Here is a 19,863-nt window from a genome sequence, read left to right on the forward strand (position 1 = left end):
GTCCCACACCCAGACAGGCTTCCCCTGAGAATCATTCCCACATTCCCAACTTTGTTCTCTCTCTCTGTAAAATGCAAAAACCTCCCACATCAGGCAGACAGAGAGCTACGGTTTCATGTTATCTTGGCAGACCTTTTACTTTGCCCAGGAAAACCAAGGCTTTGCTGTTTTTAAGAACCCTTCCAAGAAGTGTCTACAACCACTGCTTCTGTGTTCCCACACTTCACTGCGGGAAGTGCCTCCTACTGTCTAACTTCAACCCCAGCCCCCTCTGTGATGACCCCCTGCTACAAAGAGGACTGAATTTGCCTCTGTTCCTTGCCCAGGGAAGACACAGGAGGCCTCAGCCAGCTATGACCTCTGATGGACCACAGAGCCCAGCACTCACCCTGCTCCCTGGAGATCTCAGGCTTGTACCAATACTTAGAAGTGTCCTGGACAAACTTCACTTTAGCCCGTGTCTCCGGGCTGTTGTCTAAAGCAGGAGAAGGGAAGAAAGTGTTATGGGTTAAATTGTGTTCGCCCAAAACATACATCAAAGTCTTGACCCCAGTGCTTGTGAATTTGACCTTATTTGGATATAGGGTCTTTGCAGATGTAGACAAATTAAAATGAGGTCACGCAGGATTAGGGTGAGCCTTAATCCAGTATGCCTGTAGGCCTGGTGTCCTTACAAGGAGAGTAGACAGAGATACACACAGGGGAGAGCACCATGGAAGGTGCAGGCAGATACTGAGGTGATGCATCTACATGCCAAGGGACACCAAGGATGCTGGCGGCCACAAGAAACTGGGAGAGAGGTCTGGGACAGATTCTCCCCCAGAACATCAGGAAGGACCTAACATTGCCAACACCTTGATTTTGGACTTCTAGCCTCCAGAACTGTGAGAGAACACATTTCTGTCATTTTTAAGCCACTAAGCACATGGTCCTTTGTTATGGCAGCCCCAGGAAACTGACATCAAAAGCTGATGTCCTCGAACGCACAGTGGAAGGGACCTTCGGCCTCCTCATCCATCCCCTATCCCCTGCACGCCCTCTGGGTGGCTGAGCCACCTCCTGGTGGAGGGCCTGGCACTGCATTCTCGCAGAGCCCACCGAAAGCCTTCCTCCACCCCATGTCCCCCTTTCCCTAGAAGACTGTGACTAAACCCTTCCTGCGGCTTTTCTCCCATGGGCTAAAACGCTTGCTTCTAGAACCTTCCTCCACAGGCTCAGTTTCTCAACTTCAGCACACCCACCATGAAGATGAGGGCAGAAAGATCCATTTCTGCCCCCTGTTCCCCCAGGCCCCTCCTCACTTTCCACAGGGAAAGCCTATGTTCTGCATCACAAAGTACAAAAAAAACTCACTTCTCTTTGGATTAAACAGGTGATAGCTGGCCTAGAATCTAGAGGCCATCTACTGCATGTCGGGCACCCCGCTTCTCAGGCAGACAACACCCCCACACGCACCCATGCCCAGACTCTTTGCAGACCTTGCAAATTTGTCATAGAACATGAGATTCTGGAGGGAGCTCAGACAGGACAGAGTCCAACTGCCTACTTTTACATATAAGGAGAAATTCAGAGACGAGAAGTGACTTGCCCAAGTCACACAGATGGTGGCCTTGGTAAGAGGCCCTAGCAGCCAGTTTAGGACCAGCTAAACTATATCTTCCTGTCTAAGCATCAGGATGTGTGGCCCTCACTCTCAACCTCTTCTTTCAGCTTTTGGCACCAAAGAAAACCAAAAAAAAGGGAGGGGAAATAGAAAGAGATGAGGATTCCACATTTTTCCTCTCCTGTCTTCAGAGACCGAAGCTGGCATGAAAGACACTGTAAAGTTAAGAGAGCAGATCAGGAGACACAAGTTGTGTCTCCAGTGCTTAGTCAATTTCAACCTATGATTTACACTCCCTTATGCTTCTGGGATCTGTCTTCCGGCGATCGTGAGGGGAGAGGTCAGCTCCCTTTTCTGGCAGCTGTGTGCTGAAGAAGGTCTCTGGGTTAGGCAGCTGGGCCGTGCAACTGCTTCAGGCTGCCTTTCTCCGTCCGAAGCCCCAGGCCCCACTGCTGCCATGGCCTGTTTAATGAGCTGTCAGAGGCGGCTGCAGTCCCACATGCCTTCCTGTGTTGACTCCAAAGGCTATTTTAAGCAGGGAAGATGGTGGGAAACAGGAAGTGTCCCAGCTACTAGACGTTTTGCATCCTTCAAGGAGAGGGGCTGGGAACCAGATGTCCCCGGGGGGCGGCAGGAAACAGGGGGTGCAGGGTCATTCTAGGTGTCCTGGCTTGGCAGGCTCAGGGCAGGACCTGAGAGTGATACCGGGAGAATCTAGGCAGCTGGGGCCCATCTGAGGCGGCCCAAAACATTCTAAATCTGCCTCAAACATTCAGGGCCATGGTGCACACAGTCAAGTTAGAGGCTGGCCTTTGTGTTTAGACAATGAGCTATCTAAGTAGAGGCAAAGGTGGCAAGTTCTGGCGATGGGTGAAGAATTCACTGCACAAACCTGCATGGGCTTTGATGAAGTTGGGTCTATGAGGAGTGATGTGGCCACTGCGGGGGTGGCAAAGGTATGGAGATCCAGGTTTGGAAGGCAGGTTTTCAAGGTCATGCTAAATAATGATGACCCCCCAAGATACGGACACATGATAAAGATAACTCCAATGATGCTTGAAGACCATTAGTTTTGGGGTGGCGTGGCCTGGATTGGAAGCCTGGCTCTGCCATTTCTTGACTGTATGATACTAGACAAGTGACAGAGCCTCTAAGCCTCAGTTTGTAAACTGGGGTTAATAATATTAATACCTACTTGACCAAGTGGCCAAGAAGCTTAAATGAGACAGTACTTAGCTCAGAGCCTGGCACACAGCATGTGCCCAGCAAGTGGTAATGGCTATGAGGATGATGATAATCATAACCGTAATACTATTCATCATTATTCTTTTTATCATCCTCATCTGTATCTACATCCTCATCTCAGCATCCACAACCACAGCACACTTATGGGGAGGACACCTCCAACTCTCCTTATACAGATAAACTAAGTCCCAGAAATCAGTGATTCACCCAGGCTCGCCTGCCAAGGGAATGTCAGAACATTCACTGGGACAGATATTTCACTCTTGTACATACTTCATCAGCAGGAGAGGTGAAGATGGAAGTGGAGAGGCTCACCTGGCATGGAGTACTTGGAGAAGTCGGGCAGAGTGTGGGAGAAGGAGACAGTGCTGCCCCCGCTGGGACTGGACATGCCGCTGGCGACAGGCGAAGACACCTTCCCGTTGATGGTGGCATAGTTGGGGAGGCTGCCTGCCCGGTCTCCCACCGACATCCTTCGCTTCTCTGGCAAGGCCGGTGTTGGGCTCCCTTGCCGGAAGGCTGCTGAGTCCGGCGACGGGGAGGTGGCAGGGCTGCTCAGGCCAGGGTAGTAGGCAGGGGAGACAGGGAAGGAGGGCGTGGAAGGAGCCTGGTAGCCAGAGGCACTGCTCTGCCGGGACACTGTGGGTCTCCGATCCTCGGGGGTAGAGTAGCCACCATAGGCCACATGCCGGTCCAAGCAGGGGCTGCCAGGAACCACAGATCCAGACCCTCCCAGGTGACGGCCCAGGCTGGGGCTTCCAGGGCTGGGTATTGCATTGCCATGGAGACCGGAGGCCAGGTTGCCTTGGTGAGTCCCAGGGTGCCGGCCCAGGCTGGGACTTCCCGGGGTGGTGGCCACATTGTTGTGGAGGCCAGAAACCTGGTAGGCCCCTGTTGGGTGCCGACCCAGGCTGGGGCTCCCCGGGGTGGTCGCTGCACTGCTCTGGGGGCTAGAGACCGTGCTACCATGGAAGCCAGTGCCTGGTGGACCCATCACCTGGCGATGGCTCAAACTGGGACTGCTGGGGGCAGCCATGCTGGGGTTGATGGCCCGCCGGCCGAAGCCAGGGCTAGGGGGAGTGTTGGTGCCCACTGTTCTGTGACGCGCCTGAGGGCTCCCAGGCACGGTGTGGACGCCAGCCACACTGAACTGAGCTCGGGCCTGGCTTTCTGGAGATGAGCTGAATTGCTGAAGTGAGTAGTCGGGGCTGCTGTAGCTACTGCCCACAGTCGGGAGAGGAGAAGAGCTCTGGTAGTTTCTCTGGGCAGACGGGCTGGGCTGTCCCAGGCTGCCGGAGCGGAAGCCAGACTCCAACAAAGGCTGGGTGGGCGTCCGGGGACCCTGGTCACTGCTCTCTCCGGATGGGAAACTCCCCACTGAAGTGCTGCAGAGAGATGGAGGGTTGCGATGTCAGCGGACAGAACTGAATGAAGGGTGGATTTACAGCGTGCTCTCTGCCCTCCCCTCCAACCACAAACAACAGGAAGAATGGGCCCACTGGCAGTGCGGCAGAACGTCAGAGTTTTATATGTTACCTTACAGAACCATCAGGGGAAGAAACTGAGGCTCAGGGAGGTTAAGCAGTAGGCTTAGGACCACACTGCTTATAAAAGACCAGGGTTTCAACTTAGCTGTGTCTGATTCCCAAGCCCACGTCTTCCCCACTGCACCATGCTCACTCCTGAGCCACATCAAAGTGAAGAGCCCTCTCCTATCGAAACTGGAGGTGGCTGTCATGATAGAGCCTCCAGCATCACACAGATTCCCAGTGGAGTTTCCTGGCTCCTGTTCCTACTGGGGGTAGCCCTGCCTTGACTCAGTTTCCTCAAGTGTGATGTCATCATCCTCAAACATTGACTGAGAGTGCTAGACTGGGGCTTTCACTCCTGGATGGCTCCAAAAAAGCAAAGACAAGGAATCATAGGGGAAGGCTTCACATCAGGGGATTTCAGGTCATTATAAGGTCTGCTCTCCAGCCACTGGGGATGTGGCCACCAATGGAGAAAGCTGTCTTGTATGGTAATGAGGCTCCTGTCATTAGGAGCATTTAAGCAGAGGCTGACAGACTTACTGGCCTGAATGTTGTAGAAGGAATTTCCTGCATTGGGAGGTTAGATGAGATGAGCTCAGAGGTCACTACCAATTCTGACTCTGAGACAATTCAGTTCAGAGGAGACTATACCTGGGGTAATTGCCACAATCAAAAGTTCCCTTGTACAGTTAAGTCTAGGTCCGCATGGAGTGACATATGAGAGCACAGCAGCACAATGTGATGGCCAGTAAGTTTTTTGTTTGTTGAAGTTTTTCCATGTGGAACATGACAGGGCTGGATTAGCTGACCCTGACTCCTTCTAGACCCAAATTTCTATCCATCTATGGCGAGAGAAACAAAGGTGGACGGGGGCTTTGCATAAACTAGTAGCTGTGGGGAGGTAGCAGGTAGGCTGTGCACCGGGAACTCCCCATGGGGAGGGGTCCTTACTTAGCCAATGGGCCAAAACCTGGAGCTGCAGGCCGGAAGGATCTTGTGGTGGGCTGGCCCTCCCTGGGCCAGGTTGGATAAGCTCACGTTCACGGGGTGATGTGAGGTTTTGGTCGGGAGTGTGTTCTTGGGCCAGGCAAGAGCCAAGGGTAAGGAGACGGTCAGAGGCCAGGCTAGGGCAAAGTCTACTTTGCATCCCAGAAGGCGCCAGAGCAGAAGGTCACCACCTGGTATAATCTAGAATAAACTGGATTCGGAGGAGTGCGAGACAGAGCCAGGCTAAGCAGGGTGAGAGAAGGAGACACTAAAATGGAGTTCTGGAAGGTTAATCCTAGGGGAGAAAGGCTAGCTTCCTGGAAAGGGCCAACACTTCAGCAGGAGGGATTTGAGTGAGAAACAATGAACAGCTTGCTAATGCCAGGGCTCACTGAGCACCAACAACGGTGGTGGCTGGGGCAACTTAGGAAAATCCCCTTTCCTTTAAAACAGGAAATGCAACCCTCTGCTGGAGTCAGGCCTCCTGAGCAACGCAGCCTGCTGCCTGTTAAGAGGCTGGGGAGGGGGAATGCTTGGCTTAGAATCCAGAAGACAGCTGCCTCCGCTCATCTGCTCCCCTAGTCTTCCCATGGTACCCCCGCTTGCAGGGGAGGCTCAGCATTGAGCCAATGTAGACAGTGCAGCAAACTGGACCCACTGGGCCTGGCAGGGGAATTTGCAGGCCCTGTGACATCCCAGGCTAGGGAGGGCAGTGGGCACAGTGAAGAAGGGATGGTCAGGGCAGAGTCTCCCCTCCTGGGGGGCGACACCTCCTGGATCCTCCTCCTTTGCCTGGCACTCGATGCCTCGCCTGAGCTGATCACAACCCTCCTTTCTTATGTTGTCATCCCATCTCTGTGTCCCCTCCACCTTCACCCCCACTGCCCCAGTCAAGCAGCTCCTTGCCGCACCCCTCCACTGAGTCTGTCAGCAGGGACTGTCCACCCAACTCTGGGCTTTCATCTCTGCATGATGCAATCAGAAATATGAACGCCAGTCGTCCATCCACCGAGGCACCCCCTAATGGCAGGCCACATGCCCTCAGCATCACACTCCCACCGTGGCCACAGCCCAGTCCTCTGTCCCTGCTGGGCTGTCCTTCTGGAATGCCCTCTCTCTCTTTCTTCATCTTTCAACATCCCGCTAGTTCCTCTGGACCCTCCACAAATGCCTCCAGCCCTCAGAAATCCTCCCTGCATCCCTAGCCAGAAATAATGGCCCCTTGTTCTGAGCTCCAAGCCCTTTACTCATGTGTGGGCTTTGGGCCCATCTGACTCTCATCGTGTGCAGGGAGGGCGCCATGACGCAGGTCTGGGGCAGAGGACAGAGATGTGGGCTCTGGAACCACACGCTTCCACCTGAATCCGATTTATGCCACTGCTTAGCTGCGGGACCTTGAGCAAGCTACTGCACCTTTATGCCTCAGTTTCCTCGTCTGAAAAGTAGGAACAATAACAGTGCTCACCTCCTAGGATTGCTGTGAGGATTAAATAACTGCATAAAGCACATAGCAAAAGTGCCTGGTACCTAGGATGAGCCCACGATATAAGTCATTACTGTTGGTAGATTTTCAACTTGGAGAAGGACTTTGCCGCATTCACCGTGGTAAGCCTCACTCCTTCCCGCACAGTTTTGGATGGGCGGAATTGAATGAGGCCTGGGAATTATAGGTCACTGGGCTCCCCACAGGATTCAGCACGCAGGACACGTGCCCTCAATGCACCTTGATGAAGTGGTTTGCAAGGTGCCACCATCCGGGTATGATTTCTGCCTGTCCATGCCACAGGCAACCGATCCAGGAGGCCTCACCCATCCCGTCCCAGTCCCAGGCCTGGATTCTCATCCCCCACCCACTGCCCCTTCCCAGCTTACCTGTCAGCACTAAGGATGGGGCTGCTGGTGGAGAGGGGGCTGGGGGAGACAAAGGATCCACCCAGGGTCCCGTTCCTCAGGGGTATCTCGTGGCCATAGGCCTGGGCGGCTGGAGCGCTAAAGCTCTTGGGCTCAGAGTCCTGAGCTCGGGGCCCAGCCACAGCTGTCCGTGCCACAGACTCCACATAGCTCCGGGGCTCTGGAAGGGGCAAGGGGAAAGAGACTCTGAGCACAGATCCACAGGGGTGCAGTGCAAGGCCCACCCAACCTCCCCTGGAACACAGCCTCCCGGACTCCTGCCTGGGAACATAGGAATAGCCCCCAAAGGACAGGAAAGGCTCCTGCCTGCCCAGACCCACCCTGCCCTGCAGTGACCTTTCACCAGGGCCTTGCTCAGAGGAGGGGGCTCTGAAATGGATCCCAGGCTCTGCCTCAGAATATGGTCATCAGAGACTCTTCCCTCCAAGAACTAAGAGTCTGTCCACAGCTGGCACCCTCTTTGGCTGCTCTCTTTCTTCAGTGATCTTGCTCATTGAAGGCCCTTCCAGGTTCTCCTGGTGCCACTAGAGTCTGAGGCCCTACAGCGGGCCCAGAGGTCCATCCCCGCCTTGCCTGTATCCCAGGGAAGTGCCAGAGTTCATGTGAGCTCCACCCCCTACCCAGAATCCAGAAACAGCCTTAGCCACCTAGCAACAGGCCTGCATTGGTGAGACTTGCCCTGTGGGGCTGCTGTGGACTCACCAGCCCCTTCCATGCCGAGACACACCCAGGCCTCTCCGCCTGACACACTCAGCATTCCTCTAGAGACTAGCGTCAGGGAACCCCATTCCCAGGCGGAACTCAACATTCCATCGCCCACCTCGGGCATTCCTGTAGCACCAAGCAGTTTACAGAGGACCTCATTATACACGGCCCTACCTGGTGTTCAAAACGGCCTAAGAGGAGGGGGTGGGGGACACATGCTAGAAAAGGCCACTTTACAGATGAGGATGCTGAGGCCTGGCAAGGGAAATGACTGGGTCCCAGATGGCCCGACTCCCAGACCAGCACCTGCCCGACTCCTCTAGGGCCTCTGAGGCTAGCTCCTAAACGAATTCCATTTGAAAAAGGAAGAAGCAGCAGAACACTTTTATTTACCCCAGGCCATGGTCGGGGAGGGATGTCATTCCTACCACCTCCACACCCCGCCCTGTCCCTGTCTTACCCAGGAGGAACCTGGCCTGAGTACAGAGCCATACTGCCCAAACTAAGTCATCCACTGAAATCAGCCTGAGAAACTGAAGAACCAGAGTCTGTGCAGCCCTCAGGAGGCCAGGCCCCTGCAGCCCCCGCTGGCCAAGACAGTGATGGTAAGAGTTGGAGAAGAGCCCCCTCCTCCAGGTCCCTCATGGGTGACAGGCCTGTGGTCCAGCTGGCTGAAATGCAACCTTCCTCCCCTTAGCCCAAAGAAAACCTTAATTTGGAAGGAGCCTTGTCACCAGGGTGCTAGCGGGGCGTTTCCAGCCTTGCTGCCTAGGGGCACAGCCTCCACGGAGTGGCTTCTGGGGTGGCCCCCAGGTCTGACATCCTACACCCAGGCCAGCGGCCTCTCTGGACACCGGAAAAGAATGGTCCCTCAGCACAGGAGCCTTTACAGAGCAGATCCCAGAGGCTGCAATGGAGTCTGCACACAGCTCCAGCCACAGCCTACCCATCTGCCTTTTGTCCCCACACAGAGCCCCCTCCACCCGACAGCAATGACAGTGGACAAGGCTGGGGTAGTTTGTCTGCAAAGAGACAGGCACGGGTGGTCTATTCTAGGTACCAGGCACAGGGTGATGTAGATCCAGGCACCTCAGCACCCAAAGCTGGAATCCATGTAGGCAGTGCCAGCAAGACCTCCTCGAAAGCCTCCCTCAACCAGCCCAGGCCACCCACTCCCCTCACAGAAGGCCCAGGCCAATTCACACCAAAGGCATGGATTCTGTGCCACCCAAGCATGAGGCTCTGCTGGAACTACGAGACAATGCAGAGATCCCCTGAGCAGGCCCAGTACACTTTTTTGTAAAGACTTAGTAGTAAACATCTTAGGCTGGTGGGTCAGGCTGTCACTGTTGCAACTACACAACTCTGCTCTTGTGGTGTGAGAGCTTACATAGACAATAGGACAGTGAATGGGCATGGCTGGGTCGCAATCAAACTTTTTTTTACCAAAATAGTCAGTGGGCGGGATCTGACCAGCTGCCACGGTATGCTGACCCCTGATCTAACCTGTCTCCTCAGCCCAGAGAGGTGGAGCCATGTGCCCAGGACATATGGATAATTAGTGGCAGTGAACACTAGCACCAGAATCTCCAGACTCACAAGCTGGCTCTGGGTGACCTAGACAGGGCCCATAGGCTCACAGGACACCCAGAGCTGGCTCTATTCAGCACTCCAGCCCATCAGCCAGAGAAGAGCCAACTCCACAGGGTTATTCCTAATGATAAAAAGAGCAAACAGTTATACAGGAAAAGTAGGATTCAGGGGGTGTAAGTACCTTGCCCAGGTCACAGCTGGCAAGGGGCAGAGTCGGCCGAGGAACCCAGGCAGTCTGGCCCCGACCTGCCCTTACCTACTGCACATGCAACCCTCTGCAAGTCGGGGAGCCAATAGTTTCAGTGAGTGCTTCAGTCTCGAGCAACTGGTAATCCAGCTTGGAGAAGAGATCATCAGAGGGAGTCTCACCCACAGCCATGCAAATAACACCCAAGGTCAGAGTCCACTGTCCCCTCCCGTCTCTTGCCACCCTAGGTCACTCTCTGAAAACTCTTCCCAGACCCTTCCAGGCACTCAGCATAGCTTCGCCTGGGTCTCCACGGCTCTCGGAACCCCTTCTCTCCCAGCCAGGGAGACAAAGCCACTCTTTGGCTGCCCGTGGGCTCCCAGAGCCTGCCTAGCTGGTCTGTGTGCCGAGACCTCACACAGCACCTGGCACACAGCAGGCCCTCAATCTGCATGTGCTCCACAAAGTCACAGAAGCACGACACTTACCCTCCAGCCCCATCCAGAGACACATAGTAAGATCTCAGAGGCCACATCCATTTTTCTCACTCCCTAAAGTTCAAGTTGAAACCTATATGAATGATACTGTGAAGGTCTGTGCTCTTCTCCAATCCACTGACATCGCTCCTGATCCGCTCTCTACCCTGATCTGCGTTTCTGGAGGCTGACTTCTAGTTACTATGTCATCCAGACCCTCTTACTCTCTGGCTCAGGACAGCTTTGGCCTTTGGCTAGTAAGGAGGGACTGGCAGGGGATGAGGGAGGGAGACAGAAGAGCAAGGTGCCAGTGGCTACATCCCCTCCCCATCTCCCTCTAGCCACACTCCAGTCAGCGGCCCTGCCCTCCAGCTCCCTCCTGGTTCCTGAAAGCCTGGGATGATGGCTCCCTGCTCCTGATAGGGAGCACTCGGGGTGCTTTACCATCCCTCACTGCTCTGCCCAGACCTTTTAAGAGTCCATCAACTGTCCTAGGTTGTTCCATTGGAATGAACTATCAGTTTCCCGCCATGCCCTTGACCCACACATTAGGTAAGCAATTCCCATTGCCCTATGCCCCACCCCTTTAAGGAAGTACAGGTACCCCTTCTAGCAACTGTAAAACTGAGATAAAGTGGGCCGCACAACTCCATCCTGTAGTCTAAACACAGGCACCTGAGCTGCAGCCTGGAGTCTGCGGGTAAGATGGCATAGAGGGCCCATGGGACAGTGTATTAGAACCCTGAGATGGCTCGATAGGATGGCCAAGTTCTTTAGGCAACAGTCCCATTGGCCCCTTCAGCTCCTAAACTGCAGAACACCAGAGCAGTTCTCAAGACACTGGGAGTCTGAACTTGGGGAACAGGATGGCTCGCCCAGGGAGAAGCAGCTGCATCCATTCCCACCACAATGTTGGAAACAGCCCTTGTGCCTTGGGTGGCCAACCTAGCCAAGGCCACTCAGACCCAGCCCCACCTGGCCCTGCCCTCACCGGGCCCCCACCTCCTTTCTCCTTCCCAGCACATCCTCTTCCTTGGTCAGCTGGTCTGCCCTCCGACTGCCACCCCTACCTGCCCTTCCAGTCCCACACCATGGGGTGGAGATGAACGAAGTCCTTTCATACAATCTCTACTCCTCATGAACCCAGAGCAGGAAGGACCTTTGAGAAGTTATTTGATTTCCTGAGTTCATCTACAGAACTGTTTAAAACCCATCTTCAGGGCTAAACATCAGTTTTCCCAAGTTTTCAGATGCAGATTTCCACATTGAAAATGCTTCCTTTTTCTGTCTATTCCCTGGCTCTTTCTCTCTCTCCCACCCCAGGACAATATACTTCTACTTGCAAGCTCTCCCCTCACCCACCACCCGTGCACTTACTAGAGACTTTCTGGGACTCAGTTTCCTCATCTGCAAAGTGGGAATGAGGATACCCACCTGCCCGGCTAGGATCAGGTGAGAAGAGACAGGAAAGTTCCTCCTAATTCTTTCTTGCCAATCCCAGGCCCGGTGTTCAGAACCACTGCTCCTAGCCGCCCATTCCTGCCTTCCTCCACTCCTCACTCGCACCACCTCTCCTGCTGTTTTCCTCCTTTCCTCCAATCCTGGAGCAGCTGCATCAGAGGCTACAGGGAGTTGGGCAGGGCGGGAGAGGTGGGGACAGGGAGGGTACTTCATGTAGAACATTCCAGGAGCCCAAACCCTGCCAAGTGACTGCTGGCGGTGGAGAGCAGCTGCAGCACAGGGTGACTTGGGCTCCTCCAGTCTGGCACTGTCAGCTCCTCGTCCACACCCTGAAGCGTATTTTCTGTCTCCCCAAAGAGGCTCTTTGCTTGGAGAGAAGGGGCACACCCACTCTAAGTTAGATCAAGACATGTGGGTGAAAGAGGAAGAAGGGAATATGGAAACCCCCAGGTCCCAGATCTAGGAGCTCAAAAGTTAGAATTCCAAACCTTTTAGATTGGGCCACATGCCCCCTCCTCCCAGCCCCCATGCCATCCTATTCCTACCCCGGCTCAGCACTTTTGCCTAATATTGAAATGTCTGTTGGCATCACTCTCCTCACCAGCTGCCTTATGCATCCTTATATTCCCAAAGCCTGGCACACAGTCAGTGCACAAAATATTAAGAATAAATGAAGCAATGAATGAAAGAATGAATGAATGTAAAGTGTTTCGCACAGCGCCCGGGACATAGCAGACATCCCTCAAATTCTTCTTCTCCCCCAGCTGAATAATCCTGCCTCTGGCCATTTTTGCCTCACGGGCATTTTTTTCTGAATTTCCCATCAAAGTATCAGCAGGGAAATCAAGTGGAGCCTCAGAGGGTCAGCAAAGAATGAGCTTTAGTCTGACCAGGGCTATGGCACATGAGTCAGGAAATAAGGAACTGGCTGCCCACAGCTTTGCTCCCTGCCCCTTCCCCACTCCACTCCCCAGACCATGGGCAGCAATTCCAACTCCCACACTGGAATCCCAGGGCACGGTGCCTGCAGGCCTGAGAAGAGCTTTGAAACAGCCACTTGAGGAAGAGACAGGAGACCAATAACTCCAGTCTGGCTACATTACCTCCTAACTGTGACCTTGGGCAGATCCCCCAACACCACCCACGGTGCTGATGTCAGCTGCATATCTGTGACAACAATGGGTGTGGCTGAGTTAACCCCTAAGCACCTTCCCCTCCAAACTCTGTGGCTCTGGCCAGAGCACTTGGGGCCCTGTAAGATGAGAGTCATTCAGGAGGTGCAGTTGGCAGATAGTTCTGTTCTATCGAGGCCCACGCCCCTGAAGTCACCCCAAAGTGAGAGACAATCACCAGGCCCTGCCAGCTTGCTGGATAGTCCACTGGAGAGTGTTTGGGATACCACGGGTCTAAGTCAACCAGCTTCGAGGAGAGCTGAGAGCCTATTGCATGGTCCGGCATCTGAAGCACAGGAACGTTGGCTCTGAGCTCCAGCTAATTCTAGTTTCTCTCTCCCAGCTCCTGCCCTGCCAGGAGCAGCGGTCAGCCTCCAGCTTGGGAGAAAGCCCTTTCCCCAGGCATGAGGCTGCAGGGGAGCGAGGAGGGGCCGTTCTCAGCAGAGGGACGCATGCTGTGGCCCACCTACTCTGTCTCTGGAAGCTGCCCTGTTCTGCAGCCCCCCAAGCAGCCTGATGCTGTTGCCCAAACCCCAGCTGGTTAGGAGAGGGCAAAGTCTTCTGGGAAACTCCAACCATCCTAGCTGGGTGACAGCAGATTTAGAGGGGCACAGGCCATGCCCGCTTAGGGGGTGGAAAATCGAGGTGGTGTGTACAAAGGAAAGTGGGAAATAGGCCTGAGAAAACCAGCCAACCGGCCCAGGGCCCAGGTGGGAAGTCAGAACACCTAACCCGTCAGAACTGGAAGCGATCACAGCACCCACCTTGCCCCATCTTCCTGGTAGAGATGGGGATGCCAGTGCCCAGAACCAGATGCTGGTCTCCCGCCCAGGTTGGCACCCACTTTGTTTCACCTGCTGGTTTGAGTCCTCACTCGAGTTCTGCTCCTAGTGAGTCCAAGGCCTCCCACCTGATTATGCCCCCTCTCTGCTTCCCTGGTGCCCAGTGCAGGGCTCATTTAAATCAGGGGTTCATCTGGGACCCATAGACATGCCAGCTCCTTGAAACTGCTTTTCAGAATTACTTGCATGGGAATCCCAATGCGTTATTGTATACACGGTGAGTCCATAGATTTCCTGAAATACCCAAAGTTGTCTGAGATTCCCGAAAGACAGACCCGGTACTTTCAGTGTTGATAGGAAAGCAGGCAGGGCTTCCAGAGGGCAAATCATGGCTCTAAGATGGGGTCTCTGAACCAGGAGAATTATCCCCCCAGGGGACACTGGCAATGCTGGAGACATTTTCGATTGTCATGACTGAGTGAGAGCTACTGGCATCTAGCAGGTAGAATCCAGGGACACTGCTAATCCTCCCACCGTGCACAGGGCAGCATCCACAACAAAGACTCATTCAGGGCCGGACACAGTGGCTCACGCCTGTAATCCCTGCACTTTGGGAGGCCAAAGTGGGTGGATCACCTGAGGTCAAGAGTTCAAGACCAGCCTGGCCAACATGGTGAAACCCTGTCTCTACTAAAAAATTTTTAAAAATTAAAAAAAATTGCTGGCCGTGGTGGTGCATGCCTGTAATCCCAGCTACTCAGGGGGCTGAAGTGTGAGAATTGCTTGAACCCGGGAGGCAGAGGTTGCAGTGAGCCAAGATTGTGCCGGTGCACTCCAGCCTAGGCAACAAGAGCGAAACTCCATCTCAGAAAAAAAAAAGGAGTCATTCAGGCCAAACTGTCAGTGGTGCCAAGGTGGAGAATCTCTGCCCTGAGAAATGCCTGTGGAGCACGCCCTGGGAAAGGGGATCTGAGTCCCTCCCTGTCTACCCCTGTGAGCGGCTGCACACCAGGCAGGCTGGCGCAAATGGTGCTGGGAGAGGAAGGTGCAAGAGGAGCGTTTGGGTCAGCAAGGTGACATTGCAGGAGCCCCCAGACACTGACTGCGCCTGTGCCTGGCAGCTACAAGCTCCCCCATCAGGACTCAGGAGGTGCCCAGGGTGATATCTCATCACCAAGCGTTGAGGGACAGGAAGGCCATGTACCTGGTCACCTAAGTTCCAGTGAAGAAAGAGAGCTGCCTCCAGCCAGCCTCTTCAAGCCCTGCATGAAAAGCCATTTCCAGACCCAGAGAGCAGGAAGCCACAGCAAATGCCACTTACCTTCTGAGAGCCTGACCACCACCTTCCCCTCATCTTCCTCTGAGGGAAGATGAGAAGAGAGATGGGAGGAAGGAGAGGCAGGAAAGAAGGGCAGGTGGTGAAGATGAGGAAGAGCAAAAAAGGAAAAAGAGAGAAAGATATTAACAGGGATTATTTATTGAGAAAGAGAATCTGTGGAGAAAAGGGAGGTGGGAAAGCTGGGGTGAGGCCAGGGCCAATTTGCGCTGTCCACAGAAGGGCTCCAAGGGGAAGGCCGAGGCCCACCCTGCACAGGACCCCAAGGCTCCAGGGCATAGTTGAGCTCCTGACTCTCAGGAGCCTGAGCCCCTCACAACCCCCGTGCCCAGGGCTCTGTGGGCCGAGTGTCAAGCAGGAGTGTGCTGGCTGGTGAGAGGCAGCCGCTGGCCCCCTTCTACTGACCCCCCGTGGCTCAGTGTCCCTGGCCATGCTGACACTCTGAGTGGGAGGCTGTGCCCAGCTGTGTAGCTTCGTGGGTCACAAATGCATGCCACTGCCCACCTACCTGGCTGGATACATCTTCTGGTAACTAAGGAAAAAAGTAAAGTTGACCCCAGGAGCCTCCACCCAGCCCTAAAACCAGAGCCCAGGGAGCAGCTTTCTGAGTTCAGTGGCCCCACATGGCCACCAAGGGCCCAGGGAGCCCTGTCTCCCTCCACCATAGGAAGGAGAGGAGCTGGGAAATGGGAGGAGGAGGTCAGAGGTGTGAACCTGGGGTGGTGTCTGCTCAGAGGAGCACCTTCTGCCAGACAGGCCCAGGGCCCTGCCCTCTACCGTGCCAACAGGACCGGCTGTTTGACCCCAGGGAGGCCGGGCAACCATCCTCCTTCCTTCCTCAGAGCTTGGGGTGCTCTCCTCAGCAGCAGGGTAAGATGCAGCCAGCATCGGGAATGGGGATGGGGGATGAGCACAGGCCGGAGAGAGTCAGAAGCCCGGAGGTGGCAGGTCTTTGAAAGGCAGGAGAAGACCTGGGCTGGGGGCAAGGGGGTCGAGGAGATGGCAGCCAGTGATGGCCACTGCCAGTCATGGGTTTCTGTGGTAGGGTTCTGTGGGCCTGAAGAGGCAGACCAAGAGACCACTCTGAATGCCAAGTGATGCCTCGTGGATGCCAGGTGAATGCCTGTCATGCCTCGTGGATGCTCAGAGCAGAGCCAGCTGGGCTGCCAGCAGAGGCCCTGGCACAGAGCAGCAGGGGCATGCTTCTCTGACTGTGTGTGAGTGTGTGTGTGTACGTGTGTGTGTACCCATGTGTGCATGTGTGTGCGCCCATGTGCATGTACACAAGGGCCTGAACACCTCGAATGTGTGGCTTCCAGCAGAGATATCCACAACACCAAGGAAACTGAGACCAGGCCTCCAAAGCCCCAAGCTAGAGGAGGATGGAAGTTGTGCCAACTCCACAAGTCAACAGGCAGGAAGGCTGCAAGGAAATCTGTCACCCGCCAACCCTACAGAGAGTCCTCACCCAGGCCTGACGTCAGCAGGGGCACAAAGCCGGCTGCTGACCGGATTCTGAGGCCCGGGTTTCTGTCCAGAACCACAGGAGTCCTCCTCCCCCTGACCCCCCTCCCCATCTTCCCTCTTCCCAACTCACCTCCTGTGGGGTGCAACAGGATGTCTGCTGGGTTGTGGGGTTTCAGGCCCAGAGCAGACAGGGGTGTCTTGGCCAGACCCGGGGGGGACCGCACTGTGCCAGGAAGAAGAGGGGAGACACAGGGAGTGAGAGGTGGGCAGGAAGGCAGACACACCAGGCATGTGAAGGCTGTGGGACCAGAGATGGTGCCGAGGAACCACCCTGAAGCCCAGCGCTTTGGCTCCACTGCCCTTTCCTGTCTGCATTTCTCCACGTTTGAGCAGTTTAAAGGATAGAGGGAAAGATTCAGGAAATGGCAACCTTGTCCTGGCTTTGGCCCCAACCTTGAGAGAACCATTTCCACCCCTAGGCCCTCAGCTTCTCGGTGCGGTCCCTTTACTTTGCAATGGCTTATAACACACATGCAGGCTTCTGCAACTGTCTCTGACATTCTCTATAATAATCTCTCATCCCTCTTCCTCTCCCTACCCAACGTGCGCGTGCGCAGACACACACACACACACACACACACACACACACACACAGTCCATTTAAAACATGCACTTGGATGGATTCAGAAGAGAACAGAAGAAAATTGGGCCTCAGGATGGCACACCCTGTAAAGGACAGAGACAGAAGGAGATAATGGGCCAGGGCTATGCCAACCCTAAGACCTCAGGCCAGCCCTTGGCCAAGTATGTCCCTTGAAAAGCCCAGGAGAGAACTTCTCAATGTGGGGCTCTGTCCCCCTAAACCTCAGTGTCCTGGAAGGAGGAGAAGGCTGCAATCTGTGGCCAAGAGCACCTACTCCCTATGCAAAGCCTGGGCTCCTCCCAGGCCACGCATCTGGGTTACAAGTGTCATGTAACACGCAAGGTCAGAAAGGGCTGCTGGCTTTTTCCCATTAGCCAAGAACCCGGCCAGATTCGGAGCTGATCTGCAGGGTGGCTGTTATGCCCAGTCACGAGATACCTGGGTGGCAGCTGCCATGTCTCCTGACACAGCTCTGAGAAGGAGTTAAAAAATGAACCCTGTGTCTCCTATCAGCGACATTGGGAGCCCACAGAGACCACAGCCCCAAGGACACTCGGCCTGCCGAATGGCCTCAACAGATTAGCCGTGGCCCTCAGATGCCCAGGAACCACCAGCAGCAAAAGCTCCACGACCCTCCCTGCCCCTGCTGCTTTCCCCAAAAGACAGTGAGACCTACAGGAACCTTAGAACAATGAAAAAATACACTCTCTCTCCATGCAAGCAACATACATAACTCATTCGTGCAGGTGAACACCCACATGCACATGCGAACAGGAAGACATCACAGGGGTCCGAATGGGTGGCCCACCCCTGCCCTTCACCCTCACTCTGTCCTTGGATGTCCAAAGGACAAACACAGCATAGGGGACAAATGGGTACAAACATACACCTCCAGTTATGGGATAGGTCTAGGCCTCACGTCTCTGTCTATCCTCCCTCTGTCTTTACATACACACACACACACACACACACACACACACACACATAGATGTACACACACAGATTCTGTTTCTACCACTGCCACACCCCCTCTTCCCTATCATGGTGTCTTGCTCATAGACACCTATCAAACACTTATTAATGTTTGTCAAACCAATGGCGATTGAATGAAATTAATTATGAAATAATACACCTGGCCTCAGAGACAGTCGTTCGTGGAATAATCACGAAGCAGCCCCAGCCCACAGGTATGTGCATGTTTAACCAACTGGTGCAGCGGAGGCACAGGTGGGCCCACGAGGAGGTGAACGAGACGAGAGGACCAGACAGGGCAGGAACTCTCTCTTGGTTCCTCCCTTGTTCACCTCCAGCTCCTGAATTCCTCATTCCCCCGGTTCCTGGGCAAGTGGGCCCTTCTGCTGAGGCAGATGAGTGGGCGACACTAAAGCCAGGCAAGCCTTTTGCTTCCTGAGAGAAAAATTCCACACGTTTCTCTGCCTTCGGTCTTCTCTCCCTAACCCTGTGTGTCTGTGGAACCTCTGACTTCTTCTCGCCAAGGCACCCATGGCTGGCCAAGAGGAGGGAGAGAAGGTGGCAAAACCCAGTTCTAGCACAGCCCAGGTGGCTCCCACCCCAGGCAGGGTGATGCCCTTTCCCTGGCCATTTAGGGCTAACAGTGAATGGAAGCAGATGTCAGCTTGGAAAGTGAAGGCCTGGGAGAGAGGTTCCCCGCGGCCACAAGAGGCTGCAGCGTTGACTCTCGTGTCACCTGCTCTAGGTTCACCCTGTCCAGCACAGCAGCCACAAGCTACACATGGCCGCAGAGCACTTACAGAGTGACTAGAGTGAACGGAGATATGCCATAAGTGTGAAACACACACCGGGTTTTAAAGACTGAGTATGAAAAAGAACACAAAACATCCCATTCTTTTTCACATTGATTATATGTTGAAATGCTAATATTCTAGACTGGGGTTAAATAAAACATAGTAAAATGAATTTCACCAGTTTCTTCTTACATTTTATAAGAGATTGTAAAATAGCTCAATATTTTTATTGACTTATTTGCCTATTGAAAGGATATTTTGGATTTAACAAAAATGTCATTAAAATTAATTTAGCCAGTTTCCTGTTATGTTTTTTAATGTGACTACTAGAGAAATTTTATTATAAATGTGCTCATATTATATTTCCATTGGACAGTACTGCTCAAGGGAGAGCCACAGCTTCCAGGGGCCGCCAATCAGTCACAGCTTCAGCCTCCTCATGCCCAAGATGGCAGCCAACACAAGTTCTGCTGGCACATGGGCCACGTACATTGCCACATTCCTTTCCAGTACAGGACAGCCAGCCCCCAGGGGAATGTACAGCCAGCTCCAGTTCTCCCTCCTCTCGCCACTGCCAGTGGATAGCTTGGGCCAGGCCCAGCCAACCTGATCCCTGAACAGCACCAGTGTCTCCTTCTTGTGCTGACCCAGGCCTCTCCTGAGTACACTGAGTCCCTCGCGGCCTGGTATTAATCCATCACTTCCTTCCCCACAACCACCTCCTCCAGTTCCTCTTCATGTCTCTTCTATAAAAAGGAACACTGCCCCATGCCTCGGCTCATTTGGGTCTTGGCTTTAGGTGGACGTGTCTCTGTCCTTTGGGGATCTGCCTCCCCAGTAAGTGTATAGGGGCTGGGGGCTAAATGCCTCTGCCTGGAGGCCAAGGATGGATAAGCTGGGGGCTGTGTCAGCCTGAGGGTCCTGGGTCCCTCTCTCCTTGGTAGAAGCTAAATAGGTTGCCTGTAATGGAAGAGGTGTCTGGATACAGGCAGAAATG

General features: G+C 54.2%; 1 protein-coding gene across 19 annotated transcripts in view; it reads right to left on the reverse strand.

The window, feature by feature from the left end:
• LOC105481198 (tensin 1) overlaps positions 1-19,863 on the reverse strand; it is a 206,471-nt gene that overhangs the window by 16,578 nt on the left and 170,030 nt on the right. For 11 of the 19 annotated variants that reach the window (XM_011740568.2, XM_011740569.2, XM_024792657.2 and 8 more), the window contains 6 exons: positions 16,588-16,680; positions 15,499-15,522; positions 14,976-15,014; positions 7,240-7,438; positions 3,164-4,233; positions 389-475 (listed from right to left, as the gene is read on the reverse strand). In XM_011740568.2, the coding sequence (XP_011738870.2) occupies positions 389-475; positions 3,164-4,233; positions 7,240-7,438; positions 14,976-15,014; positions 15,499-15,522; positions 16,588-16,680 (1,512 nt within the window). The remainder of the gene's footprint in view (positions 1-388; positions 476-3,163; positions 4,234-7,239; positions 7,439-14,975; positions 15,015-15,498; positions 15,523-16,587; positions 16,681-19,863) is intronic. The other 8 variants (XM_071073350.1, XM_011740576.3, XM_071073352.1 and 5 more) reach the window with 3 other exon arrangements.

This window comes from Macaca nemestrina, chromosome 11, assembly GCF_043159975.1.
Source record: "Macaca nemestrina isolate mMacNem1 chromosome 11, mMacNem.hap1, whole genome shotgun sequence".
Lineage (NCBI taxonomy): Eukaryota > Metazoa > Chordata > Mammalia > Primates > Cercopithecidae > Macaca > Macaca nemestrina.